Source organism: Notothenia coriiceps, unplaced genomic scaffold (assembly GCF_000735185.1).
Source record: "Notothenia coriiceps isolate Sejong01 unplaced genomic scaffold, NC01 NC01_scaffold00028800, whole genome shotgun sequence".
Lineage (NCBI taxonomy): Eukaryota > Metazoa > Chordata > Actinopteri > Perciformes > Nototheniidae > Notothenia > Notothenia coriiceps.
In genome coordinates, this window is record NW_011361501.1 from 134,225 (window position 1) to 149,825 (window position 15,601).

A 15,601-nucleotide genomic window follows, 5' to 3' on the forward strand; every position below is an offset into this window, starting at 1 on the left:
GGTCGTATTTTGGAAAATCGATGTCACTAGGTTTGGTCTTCCCACTCTGATCTGACACACTTGGATCACCTTCTGATGTATTTCACACCTCTGACGTTCACGTTGTTGGGAAAGAAATAAAATGAGATGGCAGGGTATATACTAACGTGTAGAGGTCGGCCCTGTGAAAATAAGATCATGACGACAAGGTAAGTAGGACTCCTGGTCATTATATTTTTAGTAGTCTCTAAACTTAGAGCCATACAATCAGCCAAGGGGTTTGAATTATTGGTTTCATTCATAGTAAGTGACAGATGTAACCTTGGCGTTTCAGAAATCAACTGGTGCCCATAATAGGCGTCCCCATGATGCGTGGACCAGCAGCTTATGTCAAACCCACCAGTGGATCCTGAACATGCAGCCAGGCGGGCCTGATTTCTATTTATGGAGTGGCGGTTGGGTCTGGGGCACGATTACTCAGCGCAGCGCCATGTGAGCGTGGCTCTAGTGCGGCGCCATTAGTATTTTGTTTCTTTTGGGTGCTGGGTGGGGTATCTGGGACTTGTTGTTCAGAGGTTCTCATAACATTTAGGGTGTTTTCCCGATAAGTTTGTACCTTTTGTGTGATTGGTGGTGGTGGGGCGCTTTACAGGTTTTGAAGATTGTCTACGTTCTGGCTGTAATGCTACTTGGCTCCGCGAACTTGGGGTCAATATACAGTGTATCAGTTTTATCAAGGGAATGAGCATCTGATATAATCAGGACTCCCGGCCGTTTAGTTAGGTTGTATGGGGAGGGTCAGGGTATGGGGAGATGGTGCTATTGTTAGGTGGTGGGTGTGACCTAGACATCCGTTGGGGGGTCCGGGTTTGTGAGCATGTCGTCCCCCTGGAAAGGGTGTTAGTTTTTTTATGGGTATTTAGGGTTTTTGTATTGCTTTTTCAAGAGTGACTGAAGCATACCATTTTTCTCAGAATATGAATCACTGTAAAATATGAGTGTGTAAAAGAAGAAAAAACTAAGGTCAAGCAAAATAAATTAAATTTCAAAAATAAATCTATAAGGTTGTCAAACAAGATCTATTTGTGTAGATCATGTTCAGATCTTATTCTCTAGTTATTTTTTTCTTTATGTTTTAACCATATGGTTTTTTGTTGCATGTTCTTGTTTCCTTTCTTTGTCCTCATATGATCAGACTTTGCTCTCGCGGACATCGCTTCTCGTTTGCGTGCTCTCCTGGGTTGGTTTTGTTTGATTTTTTTTTGGTTTCATTTTTGGTTTTGGAGATTTGTTTGACCGACAAAAATGCCCAGGTGGAGCGAGACTTTTTGAAGTGGTGTGTCCCCATTTGGGTCTTATCTATGTGCTTTTGAGTGAGCATGCACCATTACACCTACAGATCATCACAGTTTGCAACTCATGCTTTTCAAACTTTCCGGAGATACACTTCGGATGCCGACGTTAGTTGTCGGTTTGTCTCCTGGGAGTTTTTCTATGAACAGTTGATTGTTGTTAACAAGTATCGTACTCATTCTTATGATCTTGCCTGTTGCATTAAAGTATTTTTGTGTTGTGCTAAAGCTTCCATACGGTTAGTTCCAACTTCTGAATATTTTAATTACGGCTATTGGAACACACCCTGCTGCTTTTAAATAATTTCCGCAAACTTGGGGGATTTTGATAATAGTGTCTGTCTATTTATGTGTTTGATAGATTAAAAAACCCATCTATCTGGAGTGTTTTTTCAAGGTCTAAAGCGTTTGATACACAATATATTATTACTGTATACGTATGTGGTTATGTTTGTTGTTCCGAGACATGTACGTCGATTCAAATTAAGCATATATTGGCTTAGTGATTTGTATGTACAAGATGACATAAAAGGACTTGCTTTAATTTAACAAAATTCTGCAATATAAAGAGGCAGATTTCTTTATTTATAACAGACCAGATTGGTGGTGGTGGTTGTTTTTTTTGTTTTTTTTTTCAGTTTTGGTGATGTTGGCCCCTTGGGTCTGCATACCGTAACTACAGGAGAGGAAACATGCTCAACCCTCTAGATCTTTACTCATAGTTGGCTTAGAGCTGAAGCATGTCGATAGCACTAAGTTGGATGAAATCTCTGTGTTGTGTTCATTCTCATACTCTCTGTTGAGAAATGATATCATCAGGTTTTTTTTATATGTCATAGAAAAATTCGACATACTATCCTAGCCTGAGAAGGGATATTGAATAGATGCAATCAGGTTTTTTTGGTGATATGGCGAATTCTACATTTTCTATGTAGAATTATAGAGGATTCAAAAACGTGATTAGACAAATGTACATTTTATTCTTGAATTGGTTAACAAGGAAGATTGTAATGTCGGGAAAGAATTGTTTTTATAATATTAATAGCTGCTAAACAAAAGGTGTGTAACAGTACTAATTTCTATTAGAATGATATATGTATTTTTTGCACGACACTGTTGGGGGTTTAAATGAATATAGACACTGAGTCATGTGATTGAATCAGTGAACTGAGCCAGCGTGGATTTGTAAGCTGTGCATAGTCTTCTCTTCATGGTGTGTAACCATCCTCCGTGGTCGGCCTCTTTTCAGAGGACTGGGATAACGCGATAAGACTCTGTGAACACCACGCTCTTGTTCTTATGTAGCGATTCACACTGTGTTAATTATGATATGGATAATAAAGGGTAGGAAATGACAAATATGTATATGTTTAACTAAATAAATATAGTCTCCAGGTGTCAAGTCATTTTTGGACGCTAGGGTTAGTTTCCTACAAAGAATGTTACGTTCCATTGAACATATAACAAATAGGGTGTTAATTAATAAGTATTAGCTATCATAAAGGGGCTACTATAGGTCTAAGAACAGAATCATAGAAACCTGTCTATTAATGTCATATGCCACGAGCATTTGGTCCAAATGAAATGAGACGATGAGTCAAGTGATACGAAAGTCACGCCAGCGTAGGATGAAGCTGGTGCAGGTTTCTACTTATGACCCCCTCCCGTGCTGTCCCCTCAGAGGAAGGTGGGAAACGGGATAAGACTCTGGACCACCCACGCGTTCTCAATGACGTCCACACTGTGTTAATATGAGAGGGAAATAAATGTTTTAGGAATGAAAATATGAAGTTAACAAATAGAAACAGCTCAGCGGCAGTCCATGACGGTAGTTGTTCCTACAAAGTTAACTCAGCCTCATTGACTTTTCATATCAAATTACGGGTGTTTAATAAAATAACGTATCATGGCTAGTTGCTATGATTAATCTACAGTTATCATGAAAGCCTGTTTGGTAGACTATCGTCAGACACATGAAGCCAGTTCTGAGTGTGTGCGCAGGTGGTCTGAACGCTCACGCATGCTGCTAGCTATGAACGCATAACTGTTAGCTAGCTACTACTTAGGTTAGCTTTGCATTGTTATGGATCTATTCTAAAGGTAGCAAAAGCTAACTTTCATAGCACAACTTTACTTCTCACTTACCACAATAAAGAATATAGAACGAATAGTATAGCACAAACAACACAAATTATCAATACTTACATATATTTTCACTTGTAGTATTATAATAATTGAAATGCTGGTTCTTCTGGGGGTGTTCTATCCACACTCAGGTAGCCACCGCACCGCAGCTGCCTGCACTGTACAATCGCTGGAGGACTGGGCTGTCACCCAAAAACTGAGTAGCCAATGGGGACGCACCCCTGAAAGTCCTGCCCACCTGGGAGGTTTGTGGTTATGGCTAAAAAGGATCCGTCTAGTGTAAATATGACGTCACGTTCTCGTTGTAACTCTCGTTGTAATCGGAGCGGCTCGGAAACACATCTACAGCAGTAACGTGATGCAACATACACATTAATGCAGCAGCAATATTGTTGAACTGTTGTGAACAATTCATCTCTGGAATGCTCTTATGCTGACGTCATATCTGTCAATCTGTCAATCACACAGCTGGTTCTAATAAAGGGATCATTGCTGGCTCACTCGTCGGAGGGGATTCAGTCAGTGTCATGTGAACTACAATGCAAGTGTGTGGCGTCTTTTATTCCTCCGTAGTATTAGTCCAAGGCTATCTAGACCTTTGCTGGTAATGGCTGCTGCGCCAACAGGTTATGGGCCCAGAAAGGATTTTGGAAACCGATGGAATCGTTTGTGCTTTGACGGAGATGAGAAAAACTATGAGTTGTGGGAAACAAAGTTTCTTGGACACCTGCGTCTACAAGGGCTGAAAAGCACCATATTGAAAGAGCCTGACAGCCGCGGTAAGAGCCGCAGAAGACGCTGATAAAAATGAAGAAGTCTACGCTGAACTTATTCAATTGTTGGACGATACAAGTTTGTCTCTGGTCATGAGAGATGCAGCAGACGATGGAAGAAAGGCGTTGAAGATTCTGAGGGATCACTACGCAGGTACAGGAAAACCGCGTGTGCATCAGCTTGTATACAGAGCTTACGTCTCTCCGAAATATGCTAATGAAAGCATCAACAGACTATATTATACGAGCAGAGACTGCTATCCACAAGCACTGAGGAATGCAGAAGAGATTTTTGAGTGATGGTTTATTGAAAGCTAATGATAGCTGAAGGGGCTGCCAGCGTCATTTAAGCCATTTTCTATCCACACTACACAAAGTGATGAGAAGATCACCTTCGCCGAGTTCAAAACCAAGCTGAGGAGCTACGAGAGCACTGAGAAGTTCAGTGGGAGCTCAGTTGGATGACAGCGTGCGTGATGAAAGTAAAGAGGCAAGAGACTTTGATGTGAAGCTGCTGAGCCTGTTATACTTGCGGCCAGAAAGGGTCACCATGGCCGCGAGTGCAATGGCTGCTGGTCACGGGACAACAGAGACAGTGGTGCCGTTTTTTGCAGGAGTTCCACGCAACCAGAGATGCAAACTGCAGCGGAGAGAGACGACGAGAACAATGTTAAAACAGTGACCATGGCGGATGAAGAGACCACGACCACCCACCACACACATTCCATTTCAAGGCCTCCGAACGACGACAGGTGGGCAAGCGACCCCGGGGCGATGGACTGAAGCAAAGATGGCTTATGGTCGATCAACCGTGCTACATCGCACATAGTGACTGACATGAACAAATTCAAAGACTTTGACGAGAGTTTTCGAGCCACGAAAACATGTCCCTGGAGTTGGCTGATGAGTGAGTGGGCCTCTGGCATAGCGCGCTGAAGAGAGGTGCAGCCAAAAGCAAAGTTTGGCTGAAAAGACAATACGGGTCCAGAGGTGAGACGAAGGATGCTGACGGGGCGCGCTGTAACGTCCCACTCCTTTCGCCCCAAGGACATTTTCTCGGCTCACAGCAGCAGCGACGACCATGGAGCCACGGTCGTATTCCAAAGAAAGGGACAGAAACAAGCTCATTCAGCGAGAGATCGGTGAGCGAGCAGTGTATTTGATATTGTTATAGGTGTAGATATGACATTGTTTTATTTTAAACACAGGTTAATGTGATGAACATGTGATGAATGTCATGGGTGGTTATGATATCAAAACAATGGCAACGAAATTCTAGGTCACTGCGTAACTACGAAGATGTGTTTGAAATTGCAAAAAGTCACAGAGGGTATGACAATTAAAGGCCAAAACTGATACATCTAATTTGAACATGTGAAGTGTGGCACAAAAGGTAGCATTTGCTCAGAAGCAGGAGCAGACAGAGCCAGATGAAAGGGCAAAAGGCTGGCACTGCAGCTTGTACACACAGATTGTTCTGCGAGCCTATAGATCCTACAACTAAAGATGGGTTCAGATACCACATTAGCATTTACTGATGACTATTCAGGAGGCAGTTTTTGTTTAATTTTTTTAAAATCTAAGAGTAACACAGCCAAAGCTAACTGAGAAGTAACATTGCTGACGTTTTCACCTAATGGAAAAAATCAAATGCATTAGATCTGATAATGTACTGAGTATACTTCTGGGTCAAATTTCAGTCATTGCTAAGTAGAAATGCGCATCAGACATGAGACCCTCAGCTGCCTTATTCACACCATCAAAAATGGGACACGGCTGAGAGAAATTAGGAGAACCATTGTTTGAAATGGCAAAGATGCACTAATGCTAATTGAGAGTAACCTATCAAAAGAGTTGTGACATATGCGCAGTTATGACGCTGCTGTGCCCTTCGAAAATAGGTGTTATACAACAAACGTGTAGGACAGAGACTCCTACTACATGTTGACAGAAAGAAGCTAAACCTTTCCAAAAATGAGAACATTTGGTCACGCATGCTATGCTTAACAAGCAAAACAAAGAAAAAGTTGGATTCAAGACTGAACGAAGGAGGGGTGATTTTTTGTAGCTATGATAAGAAACAGCGCCTGCCTTATTGGTGGTTTTATCCTGACACAGGGAAAGTACTCAAAATAGGTTGGTCCAAATTCATCCAACCAGAGTGTCATTGAAACAGTCAGACCTCAAACAGAGCCAGGAAACGGATGATGAAGAATTTCAGGTATGAGGAGAGCTGTAAACCACCTACCAAAAATTGAAAAGGCAAATGTAATCCCAAAAGAGTCAAAGGAAAATGGAAACTGAGATTTGTGATAAGCATTCTGACCAGGTGAAGGCCCAAGTAGCCAGAGACATCTTATCCACAACAAGTGGGGAAGAAAACCGTCCTCCCAATATTTCCAGAGTAATTCTTTATCCACAAGGAAAGAAAACCCTCCTCAATATTTGAAGGATATGAGTGTAAAGTCGAATCTGATGACCAGAAGAACTAACCCTTGATTACTGTTATAAGGAGTTATTGTGATGTGCCCAAACCATTGAAGGAAGGCCATGACATCACGAAAAATCTCGATTTAATGGGCTAAAAGCTAATTGGAGGAGGAAATGGATTCACTAAGGGAAATGACACATTTAAGCCTGAGCCACACCTGCCAGACAGGTAAAACATGGCAGTGGGGCAGATGGGTTTACAACAGTGAAAGAGACACCCAGTTAAAACATGCAAAGGCCAAGGTATGTAGGCAAAGGGCATAGTACAAGTGAGTCACGGTATTGATATAAGGAACCTTTTCTCCAACTGGCAAATATGACATCTGATGATAGTCTAATGCAAATCGCAGTACAACATGATTTACGAGTTGCATTCAAATGAGTTACCGATAACCGGCATATTAGTATCATGCTCCTATAGAGCTGTGAGTTGTTTATGGAACAACCTGAAGATTGAGGTTAGAGTCCGAAGAAGGGGAGAAACTGGTCGTAACCTCTAACAAAATCACTGTATGCGTCTGAAAGCAATCAGGACGAATGGGAATAAAATGGCATCCATGATTATCTAAGTGAAATGGTTTGATTAATTCAAAATCGCGGCGACCATTGTGTTTACACGTAAATAAACCATCTAAAGGTGAAAGGATTTTAATTTTTTTATAATCTGGGTTGATGGATCTTATCATTGGCAGGAAGCCAACAGTCAAACAATCCCAAATGCAACAAAAAAAAAGACATTGGAGGCCAAATTTAGATCGAAGATGCTTGGCAAACTTAAAACTTTCTAGGCATTGAATCCCCACAGACAGATGGTCAAGGGCCCGGGCCAGATTTTTTTGCTGCGTAGCTAGCAGTTGGCTATATGACAGCACAGCGTTGCTCAAGTTTTTTTAAATTTACAAAATAAATAACACAAAGCAATAGCCAGTGGCCAAGGCACCAAAAAGCCCCTGTTCATATTGTAGGCGTTCACGCGCTATTCAAGATCACAGATCACTCTAGCCTCTTCAATGGTTGAAAACGTTCTCCTTTATTTTAGCAGAAACAATCAATACAGAACCAATCAATAGTATACGACATTTTCCGCCACACTCAACACGAACTCCCTAGCTGCTCGTACTCCCCTGGGCCTGGCACCACCCCGGAAAACGCGCCACACACCTGGAAAGGTGTATACTCCCCCACAAACAACATGCCTAAATACACTTAACATGTAATCAAATGTACTAAATGTGCACATCTGATCCACACACACACACACAAGCACACACACACACACACAGCGTGTCGTGAAAAGGGGCAGAGCCACTCAACACAAATGTGTCAGCATCTGTAGACAGGCAGGAAACAATGTGCCTGTTGTTGTGGTTCAAGGCNCTCGTTCTGTCTCTCGTACCACTCTCGGTTCCACTTTTACTTTTGCGCGCTACCTGTCTCGCTCTTTTCCTGCTGGAACCCGCCGCTTAAAGGTGTGGGTCCGCGGACCGGCCATAGAGCCCATAGAGTTAAAGGTGGTGGCCGTTAGCTGTAAAAATCCATAGATTAGCCGCACCGTTATATAAGCCGCAGCGTCGAAAAATGGGAAAAAAGGCGCGGCTTATAGTCCGAAAATTACGGTACATCAATTCACAACGTTTCCATATGTATATGTAGTCTGTAATAATAGAAGCAGAACCGACCTGATTCTAGCTGGCATGTCAAGTGGCGTGTCCACCTCATCAGGAAACATTTCATTGGACCGAGCTTCACGGTAGCGTTTAAGGCCTTCTTCCTCTGCCGCCACATCAATGTGCTCATCATATCGCTCATCCACTCCTGTTCGCTCTTCGGCGCACACCTCTTCCTCCTCCTCCTCCTCTTCTTCTTCTTCTTCTTCTTCTGAACCCGGATCCTGAGCAGAGAGAATAAAGTACAATTAGCTTCAATATGCAATATCTTCCCTGTCCCCTAAATGTGACTATTGCCATAATGTTAAGTATCTTTGTGACATTGTGAGACACACTGTAGTTTCTGGTTTTAAAAGGATCACACTAAACTAAAACAACGCGCATCCTGTCTGACTCTCTTCATAACCCCTTGTATTTTGGTGGAGGCAGCCATCTCATAGTTATACTGGATATATCTAATAACCTGGAAAGAAATAATAATAATTTGGATCACCAGATAACAACAGGCACGATTTATCTTTATCTTTGAGACATAACCTCAAATAAGTTCATTTTTTAATTCTCTTGCACAGACAGTACTTAATCGAGTCGAGACATATTGGAACTTGTTTCTTTGCTGTTCTGCATATTTAATCGTTTTGTTACACTACCATTACAAAGCAATTTTTATACATACACCATTTTTTCCCCTAATTCATCAAGGCAGCTTTTCGCTTCCCCATTTTGTCTAACATTGCAGCCTCGATATTATCCGAACAATGGCCAGACGTACATGGTGGAACACCAGTTCACTCAAAGAGACTCTAAGTATAGCAATTGTATTACAGCCAAACATAAACAAGACTGACTCGGTCACAATATGAGCACTGTTTTGTGTTTGTATGTGTGAATGTGATAAGGAGTAGGCAAAGTACAGGAACCCCTGGTTTGCATATATTTAAATGTTGCGTTGTTCCCAATGTGCCTTCAATGGAGTGTCTTCACTACATCTAGTCATTCATTCTTACAATATGTAAAATTCAACTTCTGTGAGCATTACCTTTGTGTAAGGAAATGAATCATCAAAAACGACATTCTTTAAAGTCCTTCCTCAACTTGTAGATTACAGGCAGAGCCAGACACATGGGGGGGAAACACCCAGCATGAGGTTGATTCATGACCTTTCCAACATCCCCGCTGCAATGATAATAATCATTATCATTTGAAGTACCCTTTTCCCTATTGTTACGCTCTCCTAAATAAGTATTCCTGTGCGTTGAAATTGACCTCAAACACATGCTAATAACAATCACAGATCGTAATAAACCCATTGGATAAGGAGAGTTTCCCCCGACGTCTTTTCAAGCAGAGCTGGAAATAAATAAATGGTCGTCCCCTCCCTCCGTCCAGACGGGAAGTTCTGTTCACAGGACAGGAAGACAGGAGGCTTCTCTCGGGACTCCTGCTACAAACACTATTGTTGTATAGCCTGGCACTGCAGGCCAGAGACAGACACTGAGAAAACAAACAGTGCCTCTCAGTGAGGAGGTGTGTAGACGGCAGGTCACGTATGCACCGAGCCCCGGAACCACTGCCACTGACTGCTCTTCCTCGGATCACTGTCCTCATCATCCTCCATTAAATACCACTGTGACTGCAACTGCACAGTTGCTATGACAACTAGAAGCAGCTAAAAAACCTTGTTCTGAAACTGTTTATTGATAATACATTTGATGAATTAACAATTTCGTCAATTAGGTTATATTTTTCATAAATGTTATATTATTCTTTAAACGCTTGTGTATGCAGATTGTTGAAGTGTGGATGTAGCCTCAGAAACGGATCATGCATCTCTTCCACTAATTTCTCCTGTGTTTCAGGTAAATGCTTAAAAAAAGACTTTGAATGTTTACCTGAGAAACATTGTCCTCATCCTCCATTGCCTCGTCCAACATGTCGTCATCATCGTCGTCCTCTTCACTGCTCTCTTTGTCTATCTCTCCATTATTCTCCTCCTCTTCATCAACAATCCAGGAGGCCTGGTATTCTGATGTTCCTTTAGGGACCTTCATCACACGCTTGCTCTTCCTGGCCTCTAAAAAGTGAAAACAATGTAATCCTGTTTATTGGGGTTTCATTGTATAAAGCAATTTCTTTTTTATTCTCCACACTTTTAATCAAGGAGGGCATTTCAGTACACGTCATTTCTGGTAGCCAGAAATTATTTAAAGTTGTCAAGTCGTGGAAAGGTGAACTCTATCATCAGCATCATTTGGTGCTAGTCGCATTACAACAACAATTGTGATTGCTCTAACAGCAACAATGTGTACATTCTGTTTGCGCACCTTCAGCTTCCAGGAGCTCTGAGTCTGTTGGCCAGGTCTGCTCTCCTTCCATGGGGTCCACCTCAGCCTCCGCCTGCAGACTCTCCCTGCTGGAGGGGTCCGCTTTCATGAGCACCCTCACTGGGGCCTCCTCCTCGCCTCCATCCTGTAGGAAACACAGATGACTGAGGTAAACTGGAAATGTAAAGATTAAACTAATTGACCATTACAAAGTGTTAAAAGTCAAGTTATGCATTTAAAAACATACCAAACCATTTAACAGATTTGTTACGAGCAGCATTCAGGTTTACATTTAGAATTTTTCAGAATACTTTAGTCAGCTGCTCTTTCAATTCATTAACAATTTGAAAATATGACACCTTGCTTAGTGTTATAATCGATAACATGAATGCGGTAATTGTTTTCAAGGTTACGTTATTGCTGCATGGTAAGAAAGTTAAAAGTGCACATTTTTTTGCACTCCATTTGTATGCAAAAAAAACAAAATGTGTTGTGGCTCACATGGTATTTTTGTTATTTGTCTAAGAGTGTAGTAACAAAATCTTAGAACAGAAACAGAAATCCCTCCCCTACACGTCAACCAGCTGTCACTGGCAGGGAGCTGCAAATTGCAGCAATTCGAATTATGTTTAAAACATATTATTTACGAACTAACGGATAACAACTGACTCGGAGCCATCAAGGCTGCACCTGCCTATTCTCCTGATTTCCAAAAATAGGGAATGAATACGGTTGCAGTTACATAATTTAGACAAACAAATGAGTCTAATAGACCAAACTAATGAAATATGACAATTCTGATATGCTCCCACATATGATGGATATAAAACAAATTTTCCTTGAAAGCAACACCAACAACGGTCATTTTTCTAGAGCATGTTGACCAATAAATGAACCAACCCAATAGAAGGTTTCAGCTCTAGCTGTTTGATTTCTCTTCACCTACCTGCATGTCAAAGTCTCCTTCCTTGCCAGGCTTTGCAGGTCTGGTTGCTGTTAAGATGAGGGGAAGAGGGTCTGAAGGTGCATCAATCTGACTGATCTGAAAGTCTCCATATCCAGTGATGTGCACCAGTCTGTTAACTTGTAGAGGACAACCACGGACGTACCCAGAGACACAGAGTGTGCCCAGGCCAGTGGGTCCACCACCTGTCCCCTCAGCAGGGCTGTTTGCCGTAAAAGACACTTTCTGAGCCAAAAGATGGGCACGTCTGGAGCGGAAACCGAGCTTTCTCTGTCTCTGAGTGCCCAGGTGTCTGAGAAGTAGAGTGCCATCCTGCTCCGAATCCAAAGGGTAGATACGCTCATCAGGGAAACGGATCTCTGTGATTTTCGACAGAGCTCTCTTGGAATCAACCTTTTTCTTCACAGGAAGTTCAGACACACCCTGACACACCAGTGCTACACGGGGCAAATGTAGGAACAGAGAGGAAAACTTAGAAAATGTACACCATAAAAAGCTGAAATAATGTATATAATGGGCTGCAACAAAAGTCTATACAAGTGTCAATAAAGGAGTCTAAACACTTCCGGCAGTGTGTTCAGATTTATACCCACCATGACTAGGAAGGCCCTGGGCAAAGAGGCAGGAGAGACAGTATTCTCCATAGTTGTCCCAACCTTCATCAGAGTCCAGTACAAATACAAGGCTATCTGCAATCTTTGCCACATCCAGCAGGGAGTGTATGTCAGCTGTCCAACAAAAAACATTAGAGAAGCTTCAGAATGGAACAGCAGTGACCAAAATAAAGACAAACTCGTAAATGAAAGGCCTATGCATGATACAATCTTTAAACACTTGTCTTAATTTGCTCGTTAAATATAGATTTACATTAACAGTGTATACATCGTATCATCCAAGATGCTGGACTGTGCTTTTGTCTGACTGTTTTTTCTTTTGTCTATGTTGTTTTGATGTTATATTTGAAAAACTAATCACAACATGAATCAAAATAAAAGGTTGAAGTCGCATCACTGTGGTCTGCAAAACTGTTAATGCATAAATTAACTGCTTTTAAACTCGTAACACATTGCACTTTCGTTCTTTGTAATCAGTTTTCCATATCACTTGATACTGACCCGTGCTGATGCTCAGAAAGTTGAACCTTTGCTTAAAACGAGGCAGAAGCATCCCAAAACTGTCAGTGACTCCACTGATGCACCGCTCCTGAAGTCCGACACCCCCGGCCCCCTCCCCACGTAGCAGTTTGGTAACAGTCCCAGCATCGATTCCACCATGGAGGGACACCACGGCAACCAGGTGAGGAGGACCGTCCCTTGTGCCTAGACGGCGCTTTTCTGTTAGGACCTAAAAATACATGAGCGGTGAAACTGTGCTGCAACAATTAGGAATTTAAAAGAAGACTTTTCTTTATTTGGAATAAAAAATTACCATGTCTTTCTTATTCTTGCGTAGCTGGTTGGCTTTGTTCCTTCTGTCCATCCTCTTATGCTCCTTCCTCTGTTTTTTAGTAAGGGCCGTCACTGATACTCTACCTGAAAGACAGAAGTATTTATTACTGTGGGGATATAACTGGTGTGGATGTTTTATTGAGCAAAACACAAATCGCAATAAAAGGCCTCAACTCCTCATAACATATATTGAAGGCTGATTTAAAATTTGGCAAACTGCAAAAAATTACTTTTTGCTTTTGTGCTCTGCTATCTGGGGCATCAATATGTGAAACTATTTAATCTCTTAAACTACCATTGACATTCCAAGTGGGTGTCCTTTGAGGAAAACCTTTAATGTAACTATAAGCTGTTGCTGGAGATATGTGAATAGGGCAAACAAGATATTGACATGACTTTCTATCGGCTGTTGAGGTTATGATACATGTTTCCAATATCTTAGCTGCTGGACGGGCGATATATCAATAACACCTGTCTAGTTTGGAGCCCTGCAGCAAAGACTGGCTAGACTTTTTTTCTTCAATTCTAAGTAATATTTATTTAATGCATATGTTCAAGCCATACTTTGATTTGTCATTGTTGCTATGTTGTTGGGAACTAAACAATATTCTGACAATTTAAAAAGTGAGTTGTCCCACCTACTGTGGTTCAATTATATCTGACATACTCTCTGTTCAATTGGATCCTCTGTACTTAAATACATAAAATAATAATGTCCATGTTCCTCTTTACAGCGTGTAACTCAAACCCCTATATGTAAAAAAATCCTTAACTATGCCTTTGAGCATAGCTATAGCTTTGAAATAGCGTATCAAAAATTGTGTATGTTGATGTAGGCTGTCAGATTCACATACACATGATAGCTACCCAATTTTCTGGATGGCATTGTATATATAGTCTAAAATTAAATTATGTGATGATCAAAATAAAAGAATGTTATCTTACTAATACTTGCTTTTACTCTCCCTAATGTAACAAATATATGAACAATACCATGTTTATTGAGCTTTATCGATGCCTAAGAGTTATTAGAGGAGACCTTAGAGACATCTCGTTTTATAACATGTAATTCATTATGTTATGAATCTTATGATCCTGTTAACTTGCGTGCTCTGTTTTCTAAAGATGATCATGGTGAGTGGCGAAGTCACGCCCATCTACTTCCGGTCCATGGGACCGTGGGCAGTTTCTACTTCTAAAAAACTACTACTAAAAAAAACGCATGTCTGGGAGCTCTGATTGGTTGCCCCATGCTTTATAAGGTCACGGGTCATTTGGAGAAATATGTACGCAGATTAGTTAGCAACGTCAAGCGGGACGCGAGAAACGGTGGGTTTTTAACTCGATTTCTTACAAAGAAGTGTTGATGAACTTCTCATATGACGCCCCCTATAAAATGCGCAAGAAGACTCAACACGTGTGCTTGCAGAGTCGTGGGCACAGTCACAAGCAAACAGCGCCTGTTAAGTAACACTTTGTAACGGAACACAGCTTACCTTTGTTTTCTCTCTCAATTTCACCTTTCGTCCGGTGCTTGCCATGTTTGTGGCCTTTATTTTTCTGTTTAAATACGCCGGGTCTGTGCCCCTGTTGTTTTTCCTCATTCGCAGCCATTTTCACCATGTGCAAGAGTCAGAGTACTTCCGCACTGACGCAATGGCGTCATCACAGAGGCGTGACTTCAGGCTTTCCGGAGAGATTCTTCTTCAAAATAAAAGCTTAGGTCATGATCATGTGTCATTCTCCACATCAATTTGCATTAATAAATACTACAATATTACTGTATCAAATGCTTAACATGTAGCAAGTAAAACGGAAACCTTAAGCACTTTATTTCTAAATTACGTTAGTAGTAGGCTACTAAAACTCAAGAAAGATACATTTAGATAGATAAATAGATAGATAGGTACTTTATTGATCAAAATTGGGAAATTATTTGGGATTTGCAGCAAGAGAAGATTACAAATAATGTAAACGTTTTTTCTGCTTAAATCATTCTATATAAATGTGAGTAGCCTACTGATGATCACAAATGGGGCAATATGCGACTTGAGCTCAGGACCACCTCTCAAAAGACATATACATCCTCTCTTTCGTCCTCTGATATTCAAACCTTGTTCTCATTGCTGTAATGATTTTGCTTAGTTTACTAGTTTGCTAGTCTCCAATGTGCATGCACTTCCCCACATAGCCCACATCGATGCCCATTATTCATGTGCAAGGACTCGTTCATCGCTTAAATAAACTTAATTTTGCCATAAAATTAAGAGGTCAATGCTTTTTTTTAATTAATAGATTTATAAAATTGGTAGCCAACCTATTGCTTTGCATTTAAAGCCTTATATGGCCAGTCTTATCTGCTTTAGAATATGCAGTTCAATCAGGGCTATTATGGGCTCAAATCAGCCAAATTAGTGTTCCCTCTAGGATCTTCCCTCCTCGTGGAGAAGCTCCAAGTT

At 41.2% G+C, this 15,601-nt stretch overlaps 1 protein-coding gene and 1 long non-coding RNA gene across 2 annotated transcripts in view; one reads left to right on the plus strand and one right to left on the minus strand.

The window, feature by feature from the left end:
* Nucleotides 1–12,279, plus strand: part of LOC104958431 (uncharacterized) — a 25,217-nt gene extending 12,938 nt beyond the window's left edge. Inside the window, exons 4-5 of the long non-coding RNA XR_799765.1 lie at nucleotides 10,737–10,899; nucleotides 11,706–12,279. This is a non-coding gene — a long non-coding RNA (uncharacterized lncRNA). The remainder of the gene's footprint in view (nucleotides 1–10,736; nucleotides 10,900–11,705) is intronic.
* tsr1 (TSR1 ribosome maturation factor) overlaps nucleotides 1–14,792 on the minus strand; it is a 17,484-nt gene extending 2,692 nt beyond the window's left edge. The window contains exons 1-8 of the mRNA XM_010786168.1: nucleotides 14,639–14,792; nucleotides 13,123–13,226; nucleotides 12,810–13,038; nucleotides 12,288–12,422; nucleotides 11,677–12,131; nucleotides 10,731–10,875; nucleotides 10,299–10,480; nucleotides 8,419–8,630 (exon numbers count right to left, since the gene is read on the minus strand). Of these exons, the coding sequence (XP_010784470.1) occupies nucleotides 8,419–8,630; nucleotides 10,299–10,480; nucleotides 10,731–10,875; nucleotides 11,677–12,131; nucleotides 12,288–12,422; nucleotides 12,810–13,038; nucleotides 13,123–13,226; nucleotides 14,639–14,765 (1,589 nt within the window). The 5' untranslated portion in view covers nucleotides 14,766–14,792. The remainder of the gene's footprint in view (nucleotides 1–8,418; nucleotides 8,631–10,298; nucleotides 10,481–10,730; nucleotides 10,876–11,676; nucleotides 12,132–12,287; nucleotides 12,423–12,809; nucleotides 13,039–13,122; nucleotides 13,227–14,638) is intronic.
* Between the last annotated feature and the right edge of the window lie 809 nt (nucleotides 14,793–15,601).